This window comes from Ptychodera flava, chromosome 2 (assembly GCF_041260155.1).
Source record: "Ptychodera flava strain L36383 chromosome 2, AS_Pfla_20210202, whole genome shotgun sequence".
Lineage (NCBI taxonomy): Eukaryota > Metazoa > Hemichordata > Enteropneusta > Ptychoderidae > Ptychodera > Ptychodera flava.
In genome coordinates, this window is record NC_091929.1 from 12,956,287 (window position 1) to 12,979,052 (window position 22,766).

General features: G+C 36.2%; 1 protein-coding gene across 1 annotated transcript in view; it reads left to right on the forward strand.

Annotated features, from left to right (window-relative positions):
* The window catches only part of LOC139114892 (uncharacterized), a 46,500-nt gene that overhangs the window by 8,530 nt on the left and 15,204 nt on the right, over positions 1 to 22,766 (forward strand). The window contains exons 4-5 of the mRNA XM_070676825.1: positions 14,683 to 14,781; positions 21,858 to 21,964. Coding sequence (XP_070532926.1) covers positions 21,941 to 21,964 — 24 coding nt within the window. The 5' untranslated portion in view covers positions 14,683 to 14,781; positions 21,858 to 21,940. The remainder of the gene's footprint in view (positions 1 to 14,682; positions 14,782 to 21,857; positions 21,965 to 22,766) is intronic.

Consider the following 22,766-nt stretch of genomic DNA (forward strand, 5'->3'; position numbering starts at 1 on the left):
ACTAACTTCATTCTGGAGAGCTGTGAACTGCAGGAAATGTGAATAGTCTACCAAAGCCAAGGGACCCAGACCAAATAGTACTGTAACATGGACCCAGACCAAATGGTACTGTAACATGGACGGTAGGAAGAAAGCCAGTCTACCTTGAGATAAAAGTCTGCAGTCAGACAATGGCTTTCTTTGTGGTTGTACACACTGTGTACACAAGCACACTCCCAGTAGTGTCCCACAACTGTATCCTTCCTGCTGATAAATTGCATGCTTATCTTTTGATCACAGGAAGTCTGTCCTTTCATGTCCTCAGAGATTGGACTGAACCCAAATATTGCAGAGTTCATCTAGATGCACTACTTTACAGGAGTTGCAAAGACTGTTCAAAATTATGCACAAAGAATTTTGATTTCCTTATTACATTTTCATCTGCATCTGACAACCTCTGGGCCCTGGATCTTAATAATTTGAATAATAAGGCTTTCTTAAAGGGCTCTGCAGCAAGCGGTCTCCTTAGAATTATGTTGTTCCGCTCCCAAAATTACGCAGGAATACCTGACAGAACATAAAGCCCCTGGAAGGTCCATGAAAATGACACTGAGTGTGGAAAGTCCTGGAAAATTGATAATCCACCCAAAACTTTCTGAGTGACAAGATGATTAGTCATGATATCATAAAAATGACATGTAAAATGGTGTATAAAATGATACATTGTAGAAATAGTACCTAGAAATGGTTTTTTGAACTTCACGAAGACCTTGAAAATTGCTGAAAAAGTGTTTGAAAAATTCTATGGACCCTGACCCTGGAATGCAGCTGGTCAACACATCCCGTATGTGTACCGTATGATGTCCAGTGTCATTGTTGAAAGAGAACTTGAGTTCAGAGTTAAATTCATCTTCCAGCAGTGACATTGCATACTGTAAGCAATGCCATGTATTGTCAAGGTCATATACTGTCAGAAGAAGAATGTTGTCAAAAAAAAATTTTGAGAATATCGTGATTTTGAATGTATATGTACATGTGTCATGATAATTAACAGGGGATGTATACTTTATGTCTGTGTTTGTCTTTGATGATAAGATAATGCACTGTGCACACTAGAGATAGTTATCTACATCAAAGGTACATGTACATGTAGCACATTACAGTGTACCTGGTACATGTGTACTTTGTCATAATACCAAATAAACACGGAGGCATGGTATAATGTTGGTACAAGAGATATCATTGAAAGCCCCATACAGTTGCAGTTGTACATCACAAGTTGCTAGTAATAAGATGAAATTGTATCTTGTTTATTATACAGCAGGCTACGGGTCATCATTTGACTGACAATGACCGTTTGCCCAACGACTCGAGGGCAAATGGTCTCCTGCTTCAAGGACACTATACATGTAGTCCCATGTTTGGGCCAGAAAATTTTTATTACATGCCTTTCTTACATACATGTAGTTTGCACTCCAAATTTAGAGTTTATTTGCAAATAACAATTATGTTTTATTTCCACGATAGAGAAAAATCCGCTAAAGAAATAGAATGCTTTTTATCACTGAACAGCACAGTGATATATTAAATTCACTGTTATCAGTTTATTGATCAGTAAAGATGACTTGAAACAATCCTGTAGATACATAGTTGTTCAATAGAGTATGACCATCTTACATCAGGTATAGAATACACACAGAAAAGGAGAAGAAAGTGCACAAATTGTCGGATAGATGGAGATATTTTTGGTCAGATTTTTCTCTCTGGTTAACCCGGATACATGTAAGGAGCTACTGTATTTCATAGGGTGCAGCTTTGGTTTCAACACCAAATCTCAAATTTCTCTAAAGTGTGCCGAGAAACTTAATAGACATACTTCCATAGGAAGGAAGGGCACGGAAGGCATGCAGGCATCACTGTATGTGTCATGAGAAGCCTTTATGCATGTATGTGTTTTGATCTTGGTCATGGAAAAAGCTAATATGATCTTGTTTCGTTGGCATGTTGTCTTGTAGGATTTTGTGAACCTCTTTTGCTAGTAGCTCATTAAAGATACTGTGGCACATTGCTTCTAAACTGAAAAAGTTAGACTTTTGCTACATTGTAAAACTTTTCTCAGTGAAACTTTCAGGCAGGGGTCATCGTGCAAAGTTTGGTACTAGAGAACAAATTACATGATATTTACCAATATTTGAAATTCAAAATGTCTGCCATCCCGAGCTGTGTTAAGTCAGTGGGGAAACAAATTTTTGATTGTCAAAAAACCAAGACATGGAAAGTTTATGTTAGTCCAAGAGCTTTAATTAAAATGAGCCCCCACAAGTGGTTAATCAGAAAAGAATTGTAAAAAATTTTAGATTCTGGATATCTTTCCCAAGGCGCATTCTACCTTGATACTGGTAGAAGACAGCAAAGCCAATGACTTGTATTACATACTCAGCAGACTGAAAGGATAAAGAGAGCCTTGATGATTGTACATAAACATGGTATATACAGTCAAATATCATTACACGCATACATGTATAAACATAATGCTGTTGACTGACTTGACCTGATACATGTACAGTACATATACTACCAGTTTAAAGTACCAGTGTACCAGTATATTACAACAGTGTGTGTGCACTGTAGTGATTTTCTGACTACTGAACTGGGGGTGAACAGGTTAATCTCAGTGTGTGCTCTTAGCTAAATTGGTGTTTGTGGAGAGAATGTGATTTGTGTGCTGACTGATTCACGGAAGTTCTCTCCAGTACAAGCAAAAGTCACATAATAGTTACAGCCACTGGTGTGTATGTAGTGCTGATGTAAAATAATTAATGGAAATTCCTAAATCGATTCAGAGTTGTCGAGTCACGGACACAGTTGTGCATCACTTTTAATTCTAATTTTGTGGCCTTTACTCGTAGAGGTTCTTTCCTTGCCAGACAGTATCACTTCCCCATCTGCCAAGTCATATCAGTAAAAAGAGGTATTGAGCCAAAACCATATGGTGTAAGTAATTTTTCCCGCTTGACTTGGTCTGTTATACTCTTATACGGTAACTGCTGTAGTCTAAAATTCATGTTTTACTTCATCTATGTATTCAGGGGCCTTCCAGCGTTCAATATTTTGTTAAAATGCACCATATGGGACATGTTTTGCTTCACTAGTTTTTATCGACTTGACCTGACGGTGAAATCTGAACTTGGCCAGAAAAGCCCAGAATTTGTCAATGTTGATCTAACGGTTTGATGATACTGAGGCTGCAGTTCCCAAACAATTTTTGCATAGTTTTCCCAGCTTGACAATGTGCATCCAAGTACAGTTTAATACATTGAGGTCATGCCAATACCACACTTGGGTATTGAACTGTGAAACTCATTAAGCTATTAAAAAACCAGTGTGAAGTCTTCTTATTGGCATTGGTTATTTGCTTTTTAAATTAAAAAGTTGCACTATGTGGTTCAATGGCCCTGGGGATGTGCAACCGCTTCTCAAGTATTGGCATGAGGGCTTGCTCATAAATGAAACAATTTCAGGTAAAAAGCGATTTTAAAAATCCATAGCCATATGTATATATGGCAATGGAACGTATTCTATAGGCTAGGGAAATGTCTGTATGTATGTATGTCTGTCTGTATGTCTGTATGTCTGTATGTCTGTCCGTCAACATCAAAAACTCCAAAACCGCTGTACATTTCATCTTGATATTTTATGTGTACATGGATGATGGGCTGTAGATGAGATTTTGTTCAAATGAAGTTGTCATTGCCAAAAATATGCAAATTAAGTGAAAAAAATGTAAAAAACAGTCAAAATTGAAAAAACTCAATAACCACTGAGCATAAGTACTTTGGGCTGACATGAAATGATTGTGCACATCTTGGGTCAGTATCTTGGACTTGCTATTTTTCATGAATTTTTTTGTAATTTTCTCCCATTTTTGGTCAAAAAATCTCCTGCTCTGAAACCACAAGTCCGATTGATTTGAAACTTGGTATGGAAGTGCATAGGAGTGACCTTTCCCAAATTTGGGCAAATCGTGGTGAAATTTGCATATTTTTAGTTTACACGTCCATGGACTCCCATGTATAAGGCGGATCTCCATAGACTCCCATGTATAAGGCCACGAAAAATAAAATTTTGTTTCTCATCGTATTCATATTGCAAAAAGGATGCAGTGACACAATTTTTAGTCCCCACGGATGAAGTCCAGTGAGCTTATAGATTGGGTCATGTCCGTCTGTTCGTCCATCCGTAAGTCCATCCGCTCACGCAGATATCTCGGATATTTTGACAAAATGTCATGTGACCTTGATGACCTTTGATCTCAAATATACATATTTGTCCATAACTCAGTAACCACAAGTGCTACCACCCTTCATATATGGTATGATGGGACAGCTTATGATGCCACATATTGTACCTCATTAATTATGCACATATCTAATTTTGAGCGAGCCAATAGAGCTAGAGGTCTGATTTTTGGTATATAGGGATAACTTAGCAAAACAATTTTTTTGACAAAATGTCACGTGACCTCGGTGACCTTTGACCTCAAATATACATATTTGTCCATAACTCAGTAACCACAAGTGCTACAGCCTTCATGTATGGTATGATGGGACACCTTATGACGCCACATATTGTACCTCATTAATTATGCACATATCTAATTTTGAGCGAGCCAATAGAGCTGGAGGTCTGACTTTTGGTATATAGGGATAACTTAGCAATACAATTTTTTTGACAAAATGTCACGTGACCTTGGTGACCTTTGACCTCAAATATACATATTTGTCCATAACTAAGTAACCACAAGTGCTACACCCTTCATGTATGATATGATTGGACACCTTATGACGCCACATATTGTACCTCATTAATTATGCACATATCTAATTTTGAGCGAGCCAATAGAGCTAGAGGTCTGATTTTTGGTATATAGGGATAACTTAGCAAAAACTATTTTTTGACAAAATGTCACGTGACCTCGGTGACCTTTGACCTCAAATATACATATTTGTCTATAACTCAGTAACCACAAGTGCTACAGCCTTCATGTATGGTATGATGGGACACCTTATGACGCCACATATTGTACCTCATTAATTATGTGCATATCTAATTTTGAGCAAGCCAATAGAGCTAGAGGTCTGATTTTGGTATATAGGGATAACTATAGGAGAGAAATTTTTTGACCAAATGTCATGTGACCTCGATGACCTTTTACCTAAAATATATGTTTATGTCAATAGATAAGTAACCACAAGTGCTATGTCCTTTGTATTAGTAGGATGGGAGACCTTATGACAACACACGCTTTACCTCATTAATTATGTCACATCTTATTCTGGGCAAGCGAATAGAGCTAGAGATCTGATTTTGGCATATAGGGATTAATTAGCAATATAATTTTTTTTTCAAAATGTCATGTGACCTCGATGACCTTTGACCTTGATTATACATATATATGCATATTTCAGTAACCACAAGTTCTATACCCTCCAATTTTGAGAGGATATTAGACCTTAAGATGTCACATCTTGTACCTCATTTATAATGCGCATATGTATTTCTTGGCTGGCCAATACTGCTAGAGGTCTGATCTTTTTTCCCGATTTAGAACCATAACTTAGACATGCCTCATGTGTTTCAAATTGGGAACAACAACATAGACCTATGTGCCCATAGATCTCAACATATACACTCCAGTGATACTTCTTAATGACCACATTTTCCTGCCCCATCAAGACTAATACTCCTATTACAAGTGGGGACTATGTCATTGTAAAGACTTGTTGAGTTAATGGTTGTATCACAGTACTCGATATATCTAATTCTGTATTTTTCCATTTTATATTCTGAATAATTACATTAAACATATTTCACTGTCTCCTGTACATTTCATTTAAGTATTTTCACTTCATGCACTCATCCCTTTCACACATGTTCAAATATCTGACCAGAGAACAAACACTAAATAGTCCAGGATGGGAGCTACAGTGTCATTGACGCTATTTTTAAAGGAACTGGACTGTTTTTGTTCCTTGTAGGAATTGCTTGATTTATGGCTATATATACTTTCACTCAAAGATGACATTGACACTCACAAAATCTAGTATTTGAAATGTAAAATGGATGCTGCATTCTAGGGGAGAATTCAGATTTCAGTTTTAAAAAAACAAGCAAACAAACAAGAACAAAAAAAGAACAAAAAAAAGCGTGAAAACTTCATGTACTCCGCAAGCTTCAAAATTACTGAACATTTTGCAATATTTGAAATTCAAAATGGCCGCCATCCTTGTGTTAACTCTGTAGAGAAAAATAAAATTTTGGATTTTCGAAAAAACTAAGCTGCTGAAAGTTTTTCTTTCTCCAAGATCTTTAAAATGAGCCTCACAAATGGTAGATCAGAAAAGAACTAGAAATTTGAGAGTCAAAATATCTGTCCCCGAGGCGCGTTCAACCTTAAGCCACATGTCAGTTTTAACTCAGAGATTGTTATAAATGGATAGCACAGTTTACACAAAGTTCACGCTGACTTCCCCTTGCCCTGTATGTAGGTTCACCCACTTTGTGGAAACAATTTGAATGAACCAAATTCTGATGGTGACAGGGGTACAATAAATCTTGCCTGTCTGCCCTGTCCTTGTACCCGGTACACTCATCAGAGTTCAAGACAACATATCAATGATGTAACTGGAGAGGGCGGTTCCTTTGTCCATGCAGCTGTCTCTATTATTCATTATATCACAGCTTTATCAATACCAGTGGATTTGCGATGTCATCCCCCCAGATTATACCTGGTAATGATTCAGATTATTCAGCATTGTGGCCCCAGATGTTTTCTACATCTACAAATTCACTTGCATCGCCAAAACTATAAAATAATAGCGACAATGTGCCCCTCCCTCTCCAGAATAGAATCGAGCAAACTTAGCACATATAAGTACTTAGCAGCACCTCAGACATTATATCATGCAAAGTTTGCTTTTGTCCGTAATGAACAAGCAGGGGATACAATATTGTTTAAATATTAAAACACTCCTGTATTGAGAATGTTCATATTATTAGCACTTCTATTGTCATTACAGCTACATGTACCAGTATTTTGTCACAGCAGGATAATGATGATGGCATAATCTTCCAATAAATGTATACTTTGCAAAAGTAGAAGCATGTAAATCATACATGTATTTAAAGGGCCAATAGCTGTAACGTTTTATGATTTTTTTTTCACTATTTCTTTGTTTAATGTATACAACTACACTCTCTTTGTTCTATTCCTCAAAGCATATTGAGATACAGTACAGTATTCAGCTTGTTTATTCCGCCTGTACATGTCTATACTGATGGTATCTGGACCAGAATTCTTCTGATGTAAACAATAAGAGTACATTTTACAAGTAAAATGCTTTGTAGAGAAGCTAAATATCAGGTGTTTCAACGTGCTTTGGGAATAAAACAAGAACTATAAAAAAAGAGAAAACATCATAGTCCGAAAAGTTACATCTATACGGGCCATTTATTTAGTGGAATCTTGTTGGTATTGAGAAGTAATTTGACCAATATGCTCAGCTGCAAACATGTGACAGAGATAATCTGTGGAAATATTTTTAAAACAAATTTTAATGCGTGTAACAAATCGTAACCACAATGTATTGTACTCTGCAAGTGAAGCTTAAAATCATCAAAAGTGTATATATACCACACTGGTGTTCCGTGTAATTATCCCAGGAAATCTTGTTGGAATGTGAGTCAAATTAATCATACCCTTTGGTAACACAGCATGGTTTCTTGTCTCGTGTATGTATGCCTTGAGGATTTCTTCAGAGGTTGCTGTCATCCAATCTGTTCTTACAACTGAAGTAATTGCCCATTCCAGTATACAGGTGCACTGTACTTTCAGATCACAGCTGATATGCACTGTACTTTTAAATCTCAGTTAAGTGTACTGTACTTTCAGATCACAGTTGGTGTGCACTGCACTTTCAGATCTCAGTTGATGTGCACTGTACTTTCAGATCACAGTTGGTGTGCACTGCACTTTCAGATCTCAGTTGATGTGCACTGTACTTTCAGATCTCAGTTGATGTGCACTGTACTTTCAGATCTCAGTTGATGTGCACTGTACTTTCAGATCTCAGTTGATATGCACTGTACTTTCAGATCTCAGTTGATGTGCACTGTACTTTCAGATCACAGTTGATGTGTACTGTACTTTCAGATCTCAGTTGATATGCAAGTACTTTCAGATCACAGATGATGTGCACTGTACTTTCAGATCACAGTTGATGTGTACTGTACTTTCAGATCACAGTTGGTGTGCACTGCACTTTCAGATCTCAGTTGATGTGCACTGTACTTTCAGATCTCAGTTGATGTGTACTGTACTTTCAGATCACAGTTGGTGTGCACTGCACTTTCAGATCTCAGTTGATGTGCACTGTACTTTCAGATCTCAGTTGATGTGCACTGTACTTTCAGATCTCAGTTGATGTGCACTGTACTTTCAGATCTCAGTTGATATGCACTGTACTTTCAGATCTCAGTTGATGTGCACTGTACTTTCAGATCACAGTTGATGTGTACTGTACTTTCAGATCTCAGTTGATATGCAAGTACTTTCAGATCACAGATGATGTGCACTGTACTTTCAGATCACAGTTGATGTGTACTGTACTTTCAGATCTCAGTTGATATGCAAGTACTTTCAGATCACAGATGATGTGCACTGTACTTTCAGATCTCAGTTTATGTGCACTGTTAATGTGCTCTGTACTTTCAGATCTCAGTTGATGTGCACTGTACTTTCAGATCTCAGTTGATGTGCACTGTACTTTCAGATCACAGTTGATGTGCACTGTACTTTCAGATCTCAGTTGATGTGCACTGTACTTTCAGATCTCAGTTGATGTGCACTGTCTTTCAGATCTCAGATGATGTGTCCTGTACTTTCAGATCTCAGTTAATGTGTTGAAACAAATGACCCCTGAACTCTTTCAACTTCTTCCTGGTTATCGTTAACTTTTTCTTGTCACCATAGAGGAGAGAGGCAACTGGGAAGGGGTTGTAATACTGTAATATCTCTGTAATTTTGTAGAAAGCATGTTAATTTCCAAACTCAATGTAAAGGGAAGGGATGAATTCTCTGGCCTCCTCGCTGTTCAACTTCACCTTTCAATGTCAAGGGGAGGAATAAAGATAGCCCCTTTTTTATCTCCCTTTTATTACTTTTAATCTGTCAATTTAGAGGGGGGAATAATGATTCCGCCCTCCCATTTAAACTTTTTACCATTCAATGTAGATAGAGTAATAGTGTTGTTTATGTATCTCTTTTCTTGAGTTCATGGCAGGTTAATGCCTTTGAGATTTTCACTGGTCTTTGTAATGGATTGTAAAGCTGTAATAGTATATCTGTGTGTGTATCATATTTTAATTAGATTTTCTTTGGGGCCATTAACTGTCAAAAGTGATGAATTCAAAACGTAAATCATTCCTCAGTACAGGGAGGGGTTAAAATAGTTACGATATTTGTTAGTCAAAACCAGAGTAAGATGTAAACTGAGAATGTAATTCAGTTTTGCAGTTTCCACTGTTTTGAGGTTTTGACATCATCCCCAAAATGATGTAATTGTTAGGTGTATGCTTGTCAATCAATTGTTTGAAATGTTTACAGTGTAATAGGGCTGTTCACAATTGAAGTCATCGTTCTCTCATTAATTTGCAAAACCAAATATTGGTCCACTTTCTTAGATTATGCTTTTGAAAATTACGCATGCAAGAATGACAGAAATGCAACTTAGTAGAGGATTGCTAGCGTAACATTGAATATTAAAAGACATATCTATGGCTCAGAATGAAAGTTGTAACAGTGGCCGCACATGCAACAGTCACAAAATTTGTCCGTATTTCAAGCAGCAGTGTCTGATATATTGCAAATGTGTAGGTACATGTATATTTAAACCTATACTTTCGAAAAGCTGTATCGTGCCTCTGTATAATCATGTCTACAGTTACTGAGAACGTAGAGTTACAGAGGAATGAGTTACTGCTGTATAAACTGCATGCTTAAGCCTGGTTTCAAAGAATACTGAAAGCAGTCTCTGTACTGCTTGGTAAACTACATGCTTTGCCTGGTTTAAAAGAATACTGAAAACAGTTTCTGTAGGGATGCATGTATATGTATCTGTCAATGTCATAAAAATTTTCACGACTAAATCGTGTATCTGTATGATAATATTGAGTTACATTGGACAGAATTTGGGAAGATTGCTTTTTTCAAGGGATTCTCATGTGTTTCAATGAAAAAGCTAATTTTCTCCGTTTATACATGCATCATAACACATACATGGTGACCCTATCTTCACACCCATACTGTACCATTTTTTCATTACATGCTTGTTGACATGTCTTCACCAAGGATACATGTAGGTCAATAGGTACATGTATTTATGATAGCTGTAGTATGACCAGTGTACGGTGCACCACAGTAAAATGAAATCTGAACCCACTTCAATTAAAAAAACGAACAACTCGCACACTGTTACATGTACATGTATGCCGCATAGTGTGTGGTTTATAGGAAGGACAGCTGTTTGTGAAAAATAAAACTTCTGTAACATCTGCTCTTTGTCATCACTGTTTTGCAAGTCTAGTATCTGTGCATTCATTTGAACTCAACAGAGCCCAAGTACGCTGTATAGATACTAGACTACCTGTACTGTTTGCTGCAAATCACAAGACAACCTAAAAACCTGATCTCCACAATTTCCATGATGTGCCTGCAAGCTCTTAACCGCCATGACCTTTGCCCTCTGACCTTGTAAGGACACAATTACAAGCCTAGCAGGGGTGAGGTGGTGTCAGTTTCAGGGCTGCCTGTGATATGATGATGTTTCACGAAACCCTAGTAAGATACGACCGCTGGCAAAACAGCTGTTCCTTCTGTTGTTCTAGACAGAACTTTCATGTCAAAAAAATTGTACGGACAATATATCATCAAGACTTACATTCATTAATTCTGTCCAGACACACTGTAAAACTAAAACTCTCTGAATGAGCGGCATTTGTTTTAAGTAATCTCAGCATGACTTGACTTCAGCGAAGTCTTGATTACCAAAACCATTTTGTAATTTGTGACTTTGTAACTTTTGAAAAAATTTTGAACATTAAACCTTTACATGATCTATTTTTTCACAAATCTGTGTTGTAATATCAAATTTATACGTTGACTTCAGTTATGAGAAATTTTGAAAAAATGTTGTTTTTTTTTAACCTACATTGTAACAATACCATTTAATCTGCTATAAAAATATTATTTGATATTGGCAAAATGTAGCTTTTAGTGAAATTGTAGATACATGTGTAGTGTTAATTTGACTTCTGTATTATCTAATGTCTTTGTCAATTATCATACCACGGTTACTAAACCTCAGATAAAAAATAAAAACTTTGGGGTTGAGTAACTGCGACCATACCAAAAGTACAGTATCCCAATAGATTTCATCCAAATAACAGGATGAACCAAACTTCATCAATAAAAGAATCATGATCGATCGCATTGACATCACTATAAAGTCAGTACAAATAATAAGGACACTGTAGCGACATCTTCATGTACCGTACAATTGTGTACAGTATGCCGATACTGGTACTGGTAGTCTTATGTGCATATTCAAGTTGAGGATTTGCGAGTCATTTAGAGGTACTTGTATACTTGAAATTAGCATTTCCTGTCATCCTGATTAACATTATGGAACTTTGAAGACAAAACTTTTGATGTTCCTTGTGTAACCTGCTTTAGTACATCAGGATTGTGTAGGGTTTCTTATGTAATTTGCAATTGCAAAGATGAGTAAATCTACTGGCTCTGTAATGGTCAATGTCTGAATGGCTTCAATGGCAGTTTACATGGCTGGGCTAGTAGTTTTCTACTTCTTCAGGTACTTGCCCAACGGTAATATTCATCTGGTACTTGTATTGTACTGTTTTACTAAAATGTTGGCAAGGAGGCTGAGAGAGACTGAGGCTATAGGCTTGTAATTTTACAACAGATTCTAAAAATTGTGTCGGTGTAATTTTTTCCAAGTAATTTCAGGATCACATGGTAACTTTTGGTACCAAAATAATGTATAAAAAATGTTTAAAAAGGCAAGGGCTTGGATACCATTGCACCCTTCAAAATGTTTTTATACTCACTGCCAATTGAAGTTATGTGTGTAGGGAGTATGGGGATAACCCTATCATGAACTCCATGATTATTCAACTATAACCTCCCATTTGACCCTAATTCTGAATAAAAACCGGAATGTCTCTAAATGTCCCAACTATTTCCTGTGGTTGGCCTGGCTGACCACAGGAAACGACTTGAACATTTCATGGCATATTTTGGTTTGAAGGGTGTACCTTATAGTGTGAAAATCTTGAGTATGAGCTGGTTGCATTTTTTATGTGCATCACATGTAACATGTACAACGTATTGTGCATGTGAAGCCGAACACTGAATTTTCAAGGAATAATTGATTCCTTGAAAAAAATCATAGAAATTATGTTTAACAGAGTGATACTCATTGTTTGTTGTATATCTGGCTTTATTTTTCTTTGGAAAAAATTCAGAATTTTTTTGTTTCATTGGAATCAGTGTTTGAGTGATAAAGAGTGGAAGCAGACAGTCTGATGGTCTGACAAATTTCTTAAAACAATTTATATAAACTGAACAAAGTGAATGAATCGTACCACCTAGGAACAGTGCTTTGGAGAGAAAAGTGGTCACGTCTTATGCTGAAGTTTTGGTAAATAGAAGTTGCAACAGCTTTTACTAGTATTTCAGTACTTTACAGTAAATTCCAAGTCGTACAAAAAAGATCTATGTCCATTGTTAAACCCAGCGCTTATAGAGACTAGAGTGTCGGAATGTGCACACATGTACACTTTCATTGAAGTGTAAAGTTGTTGTATAATAGCGTTGACTGTTCATAGCGTAGACAGAAGAAAGCTCCCTGCTCAAACATGCAAGTCCATGAAAAGCTTACAGTTGTGTATTCACCATCGAATCCCATTCTTCAAGTCAGTGACTGACATTGCTGTGAATAGAAAAGGCTTCAGTCACAACATGCTTGCTAAAAGGATTTAGACCTCCGGGCTTACAATGTAGATCAGTTGACTTTTACGTTTACTAGTGAAGATGGATGTATGGTGTTTGACTTGAGTAAATCCCCTGAAATTGAACAAACATGAAAGTGAGAGTGTTTCTTTTGTTCACTGAATCTAATAAGTTTACCTTCCTAGGCAGTACATGTACTGAGTCAAGATCATGAGTGCAATGTGTCAATCAAATATGCAAATGAAACTGTCAGATATGCAAATGAGAACTAATAGTTCTCTAACCGGGATTTTTCAGCTATTTTATTAAGTGTCAATCAAATATGCAAATGAAACCGTCAGATATGCAAATGAGAACTTATCGTTCTCTAACCAGAAGTTTTCAGCAATTTTTTTCTGTATTTTGGTAAAGTTCAAGAAATTTTAACTTTTTATAATATGTACATATGTCTTCAAACATGTACAATGATTTGGAAGGGGTATTTAGTAAAGCTATAAAATATTTTGCACATTCTGTTTTCAGCTCATGTTAAAAAGTAAATATAATAAATAATAAATAAATAATATAAATAAATAAATAGATAAATAAATAAATGACATTGAATACTGTTATTCCAAATGGATGGATACTTTTCAAGGGATGAAAAAGGGGGGGGGGGAAATTGTTAAAAATACTCCAGCTAGCTGCTCATGAACACTTCAGACATATTTAATTTCAAGCAAATTAAGATATATCTGAAACACATTCTGAACTATTTTCGGAAAATCTGACCAAATTTCTGAATTTCCTTTTAATTTCAAATTTTCGTTCTAGATATTAATGTTACTATAATACTGAATATAATTGTACCATAACTTTCCACATAAGATAATATTTCATATCCAAAAAATGCCTTTTTCAAATTCATATTCACTAAAAAATTCAGCTGAAGTTGTGGATGAACACCTTGTTCAGTGAAAAATTCAGCAGAATTTTCAGACCAGCACATTGATCAGCAAAAAAAAATTAGCTGAATTTTTAAAAATCGGCTGAAATTTTCAGCTGAATGGAATTTTCTAACAATTTCTAAAAATTCAGCTAAATTCTTGTCTAAAAACAAGATATGCAGCTGATTTTTCAGATAATATCTAACAATCCACCTGATTATTCTGTTAAAAAAACAAATATTCACCAGAATTTTTTCAGCCGTGGAAAATCAGCTGAAAAATTCTGCTGTATTTTTGACAGATTAATGTGATCCCCAGGAAAATTCAGCTGAATTTTTCGCTGATCACATACTTTTGGAAGGGTTTGGCACAAAGTCTAGGATTACAAATTTAAATCTAGGGTCATATTTGTACACCTCCTACAAACATACACTCATGACATAATATGGATCCACGTAAGAGTTGTATTATTTTTCGGACTTTGGAATTCAGAAATTAGTTCGGATTCTGTTCTGATTAGTTTGAATAGCTGCTGTACAAACTAAAACGATTTATCAAACTCAAGAAAATTCAAAGTGTAGGATACTGTGTGTGCCAGCATGGTAAGTGCATTGACTCGGCAAAGAATGAAATAAACAATTGCCAGTGACATCCAATCTTGACTGTATCTTTCTACTTTAATCACAGAGGAAGACCAAGTTGGGGTTCAAGGACAGACTACATTAACTCCACAGCAAGAACTTCCAGAAGATGATACTCAGATTTTATTCAAGGATAATATCCAAGGTAAAAATGAAAGCAATTTTCAATATTTCTGTCGCTATAACTCTTTCAAGGTTTTCCCAGCAGGAAGATTTTCCAAATTTGGCAAATGTCATACTCACAGTGCATATGTAAAAATTCAATATTGTTGACATTGTGAGGGACACATACACCACAATACCATGTTGCTGACATTGATGTTGAGATCTGCATGTTGTCTATGGGCAAAAGTCATCAGATGACACATACGCTACAATACCATGTTGCTGACATTGTTGGTGAGATCTGCATGTTGTCTATGGGCAAAAGTCTTCAGATGAAATAGTTTCTCAAGGTTATGTGAACTTGTACTTAAACTTTCCTCGATAAAAGTTTTAACCATACTCTTACCAAATCGAGAATAAAACTCAGGGGTGACCGTGCAAAGTTTGGTACTAGAGAAACTGATATCTGACATTTACCGATATTTGAAATTTAATATGGCCGCAATCCCTGTGTTAACCTATCAAGAGTGAAAACTTTTAAATTACATATTTTTTCAGATTAGCTGCGTCCAAAACACTGTCCCCAAGGTGTATTCTACCTTGAGATAAATTATTCTTGAATTACATATTTTTTCCTCATTATCTGTTTCCAAAAATGTTCCCCGAGGTGCATTCTATCTTAAATTTCTACTTCCTGTCAAAGGAAACTATCAGCACTGGTGAGTACAACCATCTCACCCAAAGACGCTGAACATGAAATGAAATCAGTTGTTTGTATAAATTGTAAAGAGAGTTGTGATTTTCCAAGTCAGTGGTAAGTATTGTAATGATGAAGGAATATAATACATGTAATTATTGTAAAACTAAGAAACAGATAAATGCTCCATAGTTTGTGAATGAAAATTGTATTTAAAATTAGTTTTAATGTTTCGCCATATTTCATTCATCATACCAGGTACATGTACTTCATGATATGTTATACATGTACCATACATGTATGTATGTACTTCATGTCGTTCTGTATATTATTTGTAGTAACCGTTCTACCCTGTAAGCAAAAAGTAATGCATAAACGAATTAAAACCCTGAATTTGAATTCCTATGAAACACAGTAAGATGTTTTTATTCAGAGTAGAACTGTTTCTCAACAAATCTTTTTCTTTCATCCTGGTGAATTATACAAGTTACATTGACTGGTATTTATTATAGCTTTGTCAATACCAGTGAACTATGTGATGTCTTACCCTCAGATTATTACTGACAATGTATCTGATTATCCAGCATTGTGGCCCAGATGTTTTCTTCATCTACAACTTCACCAGCATGACCAAAACTAGAAATGTACCCCCTCCTGACCCATAATGGACTCAAGCAAATTTTGCACTCCATGATGTACTCGGCTTCACCTCGTACATTACATGGTATGTTGTACAAAGTTTGCTTTCATCTATTACGGGTCGAGAGGAGGTACATTAGTGCTTAGATATAGGGAAAACTCAAAGAAATTTTTATAAATTCCTAAATTGACTTTAAAAAGTTCAGAAATGTCATCAATGAGAGGTACACTGATAGTAACATTTGCTAATTATGAGTTGTTTCAATGTAGGAATAATATACATGAACTGAAAAATTACCTCTGAAACATAATTCAATACCAAATATGTGTATGATATTCCTTGTGATAATTATTGTATACCAGTACTCTCTGTTCTCTGTGCATGAAGAACTTTGTTCCTGATGAACACATATTTATACTGAATAAATGTGTATGCATGCTTTGTTCCTGATGAACACATATTTATACTGAATAAATGTGTATGCATGCATACATCAGACAGAAGTTAGAATATTTAGTATATGTTTCTCATAAATCAGTCAGTGGAGACTTTTGTTTGTGAAACCTATGAACTACAATTGCATTTGGTAGAGTATACCCATACACACAGTTTTCAATTAAAATAAACGGAATGACTATGTTTTGTTGAATTTCATACAAATTTGTATCTCATCGTCTGAAAACCTTGTACCCGAATGTATGTACATTTGACCCAAGACTGTCTAGGTCTCCAGTTGAAAAGATTTCATTTAGTGTTTGTCTTGTGGTACAACAGTTCCTTTGATTGAGGTTGTAAATGGTATACAAACACAGGGTACAGCTGAGTGAGTTTGAACAAATGCTTCAATAAATCCGACACAAGAACAGTGTGTGTACAGGGCGTATTACCACTCTGGTACTCTGCTTGTGGATGAAAACTCTGACTTAAGGTAGTATGCGCCTCAAAAGTGAGATTTCTAAACTTTCTCTCAAACCTACCTTCATGAAACTTTCAACCTCTTTCTTATCAAATAAAGAATGAAAATCACTGATCACGTACAAAGTTTAGTACTACAGAAACAAATTTCCCAACATTTACCAATATTTGATATTCAAAATGGCATGAAGGCGTGACATAGGCTTTTTTCTCTATTATCGGATAATATCGTCTAAAATGTCTAAGTTAGAGTGTTCAAGTAACATAAAAACCAAAGTGGTCTAACATGGATAATATTATCGACATTATCTGATAAAATGGCATTTTTTTGAATTTTCCACCCATCTGCTTCTAATATTAGACTCTAACTTAGAAATTAGATGATATTATCGATTTTATCCGATATTATATCCGATAAAACAGCATGTTGGCTATTGGCCACTTCCCCACTTGTCTAATATTAGACTCTAACTTAGATTTAGATGATATTATCCATTTTATTGGATATTATCTGACAAAAGTGCTTGTTAGGCATCTGCGTCTTCCCTATCCTTTTAATATTAGTCTCTAACTTACATGTAGATAAGTTAGATAATATTATCCGATAATGCCTATAGTGCCAATGTCACGGTATTCTCCAAAATGGCCACCATGCCTGTGTTAAATCTATTGGGGAAAAATAAAATACCGATATTTGATTTAAAAAACCAAAATGGTAATATGACAGAACCCCATGGCCGGTGAGTGCAAGCGCGCCGTACTAGCGGTATTTGCACGAGTGCTGCGGTGTATTCGGCGGCAGTCCTTTCACGGGCGAAGCGAGTGAAAGGACAGCCGAATACACCGCAGCACGAGTGCAAATACCGCTAGTACGGCGCGCTTGCACTCACCGGCCATGGGGTTCTGTTATTATTACATATGTTCTGTCTTTTATTTGCATCATTTATCGAGAGAATCGACGATTTAGTCGTGCGTAGGCTACTACTTGTCTGTCAAAGCTTCAGCGCGACCCTGCGGAGTTATATAACATTGACATCACTGTAATGAGGCATAGAATCAGCTTTCACTTTTCATTGGTCAACGCCGCCACACCCTCTATTTTGATTGGGTAAACTATTGTTTACTTGTTTATCAAGATGACGTAAGAGGAACGTCGAAGGGCTCGAACTTCGAAGTCTGCTTGCGATCGCTCACACGTACACATACGTACATGCCATAGATAAACGAAGAGAACTTTGAACATGGAAGCGAACACTTTTGATGTTTTTACATGTTGAGCTCGAAATTCTTCTAAATGATCGATACAAATAATTGTTTGAAGATTTTTACGGGAAATTTAAGAGTAAGATACGGCAAATGTAACTTGTCGAACGATCAAATTTCAGTGTTTACCGTGGCACACAAGCGCTCACTGTTATCAGTAGCATGTAGCAGGACACACAATAAACTGCACAGAATAAACTGCATGCAAAAGTGACATTCTATGTAAACAGGGAATATCCGCGCCGGTGAGAAAACTACAGGCAAAAACGACTCTGAAAATGTTAACTATTTAATTGGCTGCGCTGCCGCCCGCAGTTACGTGTGTTTCGATGTATGATGGCCGCCGTGGTACGGGGTATGGCAGCCACCGTGCATTCATGGAGCTAGAAACGGACGTCGCCTGTTGTCAATGTTTTTGCTTCGCTGACAAACAAACTGCTCTTCCGGATACTAAAAATCATCCTCACACTATAATATAAGTACATGCAATTTCTTTGTCGTAGTTTTTAATCTGTAATGTCATGCATTTTACTATGACAAGCATCGAACAAAAGTGAAATGAAATCTTGTAGACTGCATTTTTGTGTTTACAAACAAAAATAGTTCCGGGTCAAAGTTGGTAAATACTCATTAACATAAAGGTATGGCATAATGTTTTTGGTATTGCACTGCAGTGCAAATACCGGTAGTACGCGCGCGCGCTTCGATGCAAGTAATCTGTGGTACATATGTAATAAAAGATGTTCTTTCTCCAAGAGCTTTTAAGGGAGTCCCCACAAGTGGTTGATCAGAAAAGAATTATAAAAAAGTGAGTCCAAATATCTGTCTCTAAGGTGCATTCTACCTTAAGGTAGTACATGCCTCAAACTTTAAAGCTGTAAACTTTTGATCTAACTTTGTATAATGGAACTTTAAAACCATTTCCTATGACATCAGGAATACAGTGGGGTCACAATGCAACTTTTGGTCTAGAGAATCAAAGAAACCCATAATGGCATGATAGATATAAAACTGCAGCCATCATCTGTGTAACACTATGGGAAAACTTTTTACTTTCAGTGATCACAAAAATAAACTGGCAAAACTAAGTTTGCTGGTCTCAATATAATAATAATAATATTTTTTATTGCTTGCTTGTAAATATAGGATTTACATCACATTTGTGGCAATAAAAGTGTAATACAAAAATAAGTCAAAATTTCTTCAATAAAGATAAAGTATTACAGTATAATAATAGTAGCTAATAATAAATATAACTAGGTATTTCTTTGTTTATATAAAGTAAAAATATAATCTGCAAGTTGTTCATTAAAAGATAACTCTTGTTTTGTTAGTAGAGAAATAAGCTGATTTTCAGTATTGTCGTTTGGGAAATTGATTTTACTGAAAAAGTTCTTTCTTTGGACTTTGTATTTCTGACAGACTAATAAAAAGTGTGTTTCATCTTCAATACTGTTGGTGTTACACTGATTGCAGTATCTTTCAGTAATTGGGGTTTTTGGAACAGTGTGTCTCCCTTTTTCAATTGCTAGATCATGATTGCTAATGCAAAGTTTGGTGAGTAATTTTCTTTTCTCACCTTGTAACTGTGTTAAGTATGGTTCTAAACTAAAATTACGTTTTGTTTTGGCATACATTCTTAGTTTACTATTTTCGTCAGTGATCAAATTTTTCCAAAAGACTTCATAATTGTTTGTTAAATTTGTTTTCATTAATCCAGTTACAACTTTGTGGTGTTTAAGTGATGGAGCTTTATCAAGGAGAAAGTCCATTCCATTGTCTTTAATTAAATTTAGTTAAACCAGGATCTATTGTTAGTGTTGTTTACCATTTGTAGTTGCCCTTTTCTGTTTTAAATCTACCAGGAAATATTAGGCTTTTGATTTTTACCAAAACAAAATGGCACAAAACTTAGTTTCTCGACAGGTTTCAGAGCACAGTTTTTGCATGCTACAGACCAAGGATAATTTGTAAAGGTTTCAGCCTCCTAACATAGATCCCTGAGGTTTATTACTCTGCCTTAGTTGCATTCAACAGAGACTGCACATGTAGTCTCCAATGCATTGTACATATGAAAGCTAGCATACAAAGATGAACACCAACTGCAGTATTTCATTATGGTGACTTTTGTTTTGTTTAGTCAGTGTAATATATTTCAAGATTAGCTTTCCACCAATTTCAGCTCATTGTGAAACACAATGCAGATGTTGCTGGAACAAAGTACAGAGACTTTGAAAGTCTGTATGTTTATTTCCACTTGGTTTTTATCATGGACTTGGAAGAATTAGGACAGTACTGGTCGTCAAGGCAACCAAGTAATGTGAATAATTTAAGACCGACTGTCAGCACTATGATGATGAACACATGTCTTTCCCGATTCATTGAAAACCTCTTGACATTCTGACCAAATGGTCAAGAGTTAGCCATATTTTTCCTCTCAGTCAGCCTGCGCCTCATTTTGCAGTCTTTTCACTTTGTGTTTTTCTCGCTTGTCTATCCTACATCCTTTTATTTTGTAGCTAAGCCGTACATTTATACGTCAAGATGTTAAATATATTTCAGTATCATGTGAGGCATTGATGGGCTTAGGTCCTATGATGTAATTGAAGAAACTTGACTATGGGATGTAAAAGGGTTTAACTGTAGACCCTTGTTACATCGCATGTCATGAATATTGGTCAATCCAACCTATGAAAAACAATCGGGGTATACCACTATCAGGCAGTGAAAGGGCTGGATAGTTGTCTGTTGATGATCTTGTTTGTGTGCCAGCACTTTTCTGTATGCCAAGAATGCACATCCAAGTTATAAATTTCTTATTGTCCCAGTTATAAATTTCATATTCATGGAACTCATCAAAGTTGTTGATGAATAACTGCCTCATATTTGCAACAACACGGTAATATACACCAAGTGTTTTTCTCAGTATCGGCAATAAAGATCAAATTAAAAAAGTTGACATTTACAGCTGTTCAATGAAATCTTCAAGACATGTTTTGACATCAATCATTGCCCACATCATCATTCAGTAATCTCCCAGGGCAGTCCAGCAGTGTGTGTGTGTGTTACCACTCTCTATATTATATTTGAATGAGGGCCGATTCATTGTTTAGGATGAATCAGTGTAGAACAAGAAGGTGTTGAACACCTGACAGCCCCTTTTGAAAACCAGTCAACCATCTCAAAGCTGTATAAATAAGGACAGGGCTTTGCCAAAGTGGGTGGGCTCAGACATAAGTCAGTAAACACACAAAACTTTCAAATGTGGGTATAGCCAATGTGTATATTATCATAGAGTCTGTGTTAAAGCACAGTCCATCCTTAAGTGAGTGTTGCACAAATATGATGACAGCTATCCCAGTTTCGTAATATATGCAAACACTTAACTTTACATTTGAATACAATTAGGGGTCAACTCAAAAGTTTACATTTTGCCTACTCAAAGCATGGATATTTTCCATAGTATTAATGATGTGATTAATTATTCTAGTACGTACAAGTGACCAGACCTTGAAGCTTTAACTGGTGTGTTGGACAAAACAGATTTTTCACATTGCATCAGTAAAAAGCCCACTATAAACAACATTTCTATCTCTGACAGAGCTGCCACAGTCCGATGCTTCTGACAATACAGACTCACAGAGGATATTGGTATTGGAGGACACAGTTGTACAACTATCAAACATGGTCAGCATGTTGAAAGTGCAGGTAGGTGGTAAAACAGGTTTGAAAACTTTGATTGTCAAAAAAGAATTTTGATTGAAAATATTTGAATTATCTGCTTCTTGTACTGAACACATCCAGCCTAGTACCAGGTACATGTTACCTTATGAGTTTTTGTGAAATACTGTTATGATATGACAAGCAGCAGTTCTGATGAGTGAAAATGTGACAAAATGGGAAAACAAAAGGGAAGTTAAAAGTTATGCATGCCAAAAGAGGGCGCCACAACCCAGGCCATGAGAGTTCTCCACAAAAAATGTTCATGGATTGCTCCCCAAAGATGTTGACAAGAGAGTGAGGAGACACAAAAATGGTCTTGTATGATTTGCAAGAACATATCTCTGTAAGGCTGGTTTGGAAATTCTATGACTTATAATTATAGCATTCCTGTGACATGGAAAACAAGATTTAAAAAACTTAAAGAGACAAGTCAGCGCCAACATTCATTTACAACATGCCACATACCCATTCTGTGTTGTGATTCGCCAGAATATGTCAAGTGATGAGACGACAGATATGTCTTTACTTGAGCTGTGGCACCGGTTCATCACTCCTTGTGGTCGTGCTTTACCTTCAACATCGCTGTACCCTTCAGTGTACAGCCTCAGGGAATAGTGATGTATTTGTGGTAATGCACAGCCCTTAGAGATAATAATTGAGTGCTATAGCCCTCATGACCAGGTAATAGGTGTTGAATATTTCATCTCTCATTGGCTGGTGAAATGTGAAAGAGACATGAGAGGTTATCATGTTAGATTACTAATGTAGCTGATGTTGTAACTCCATC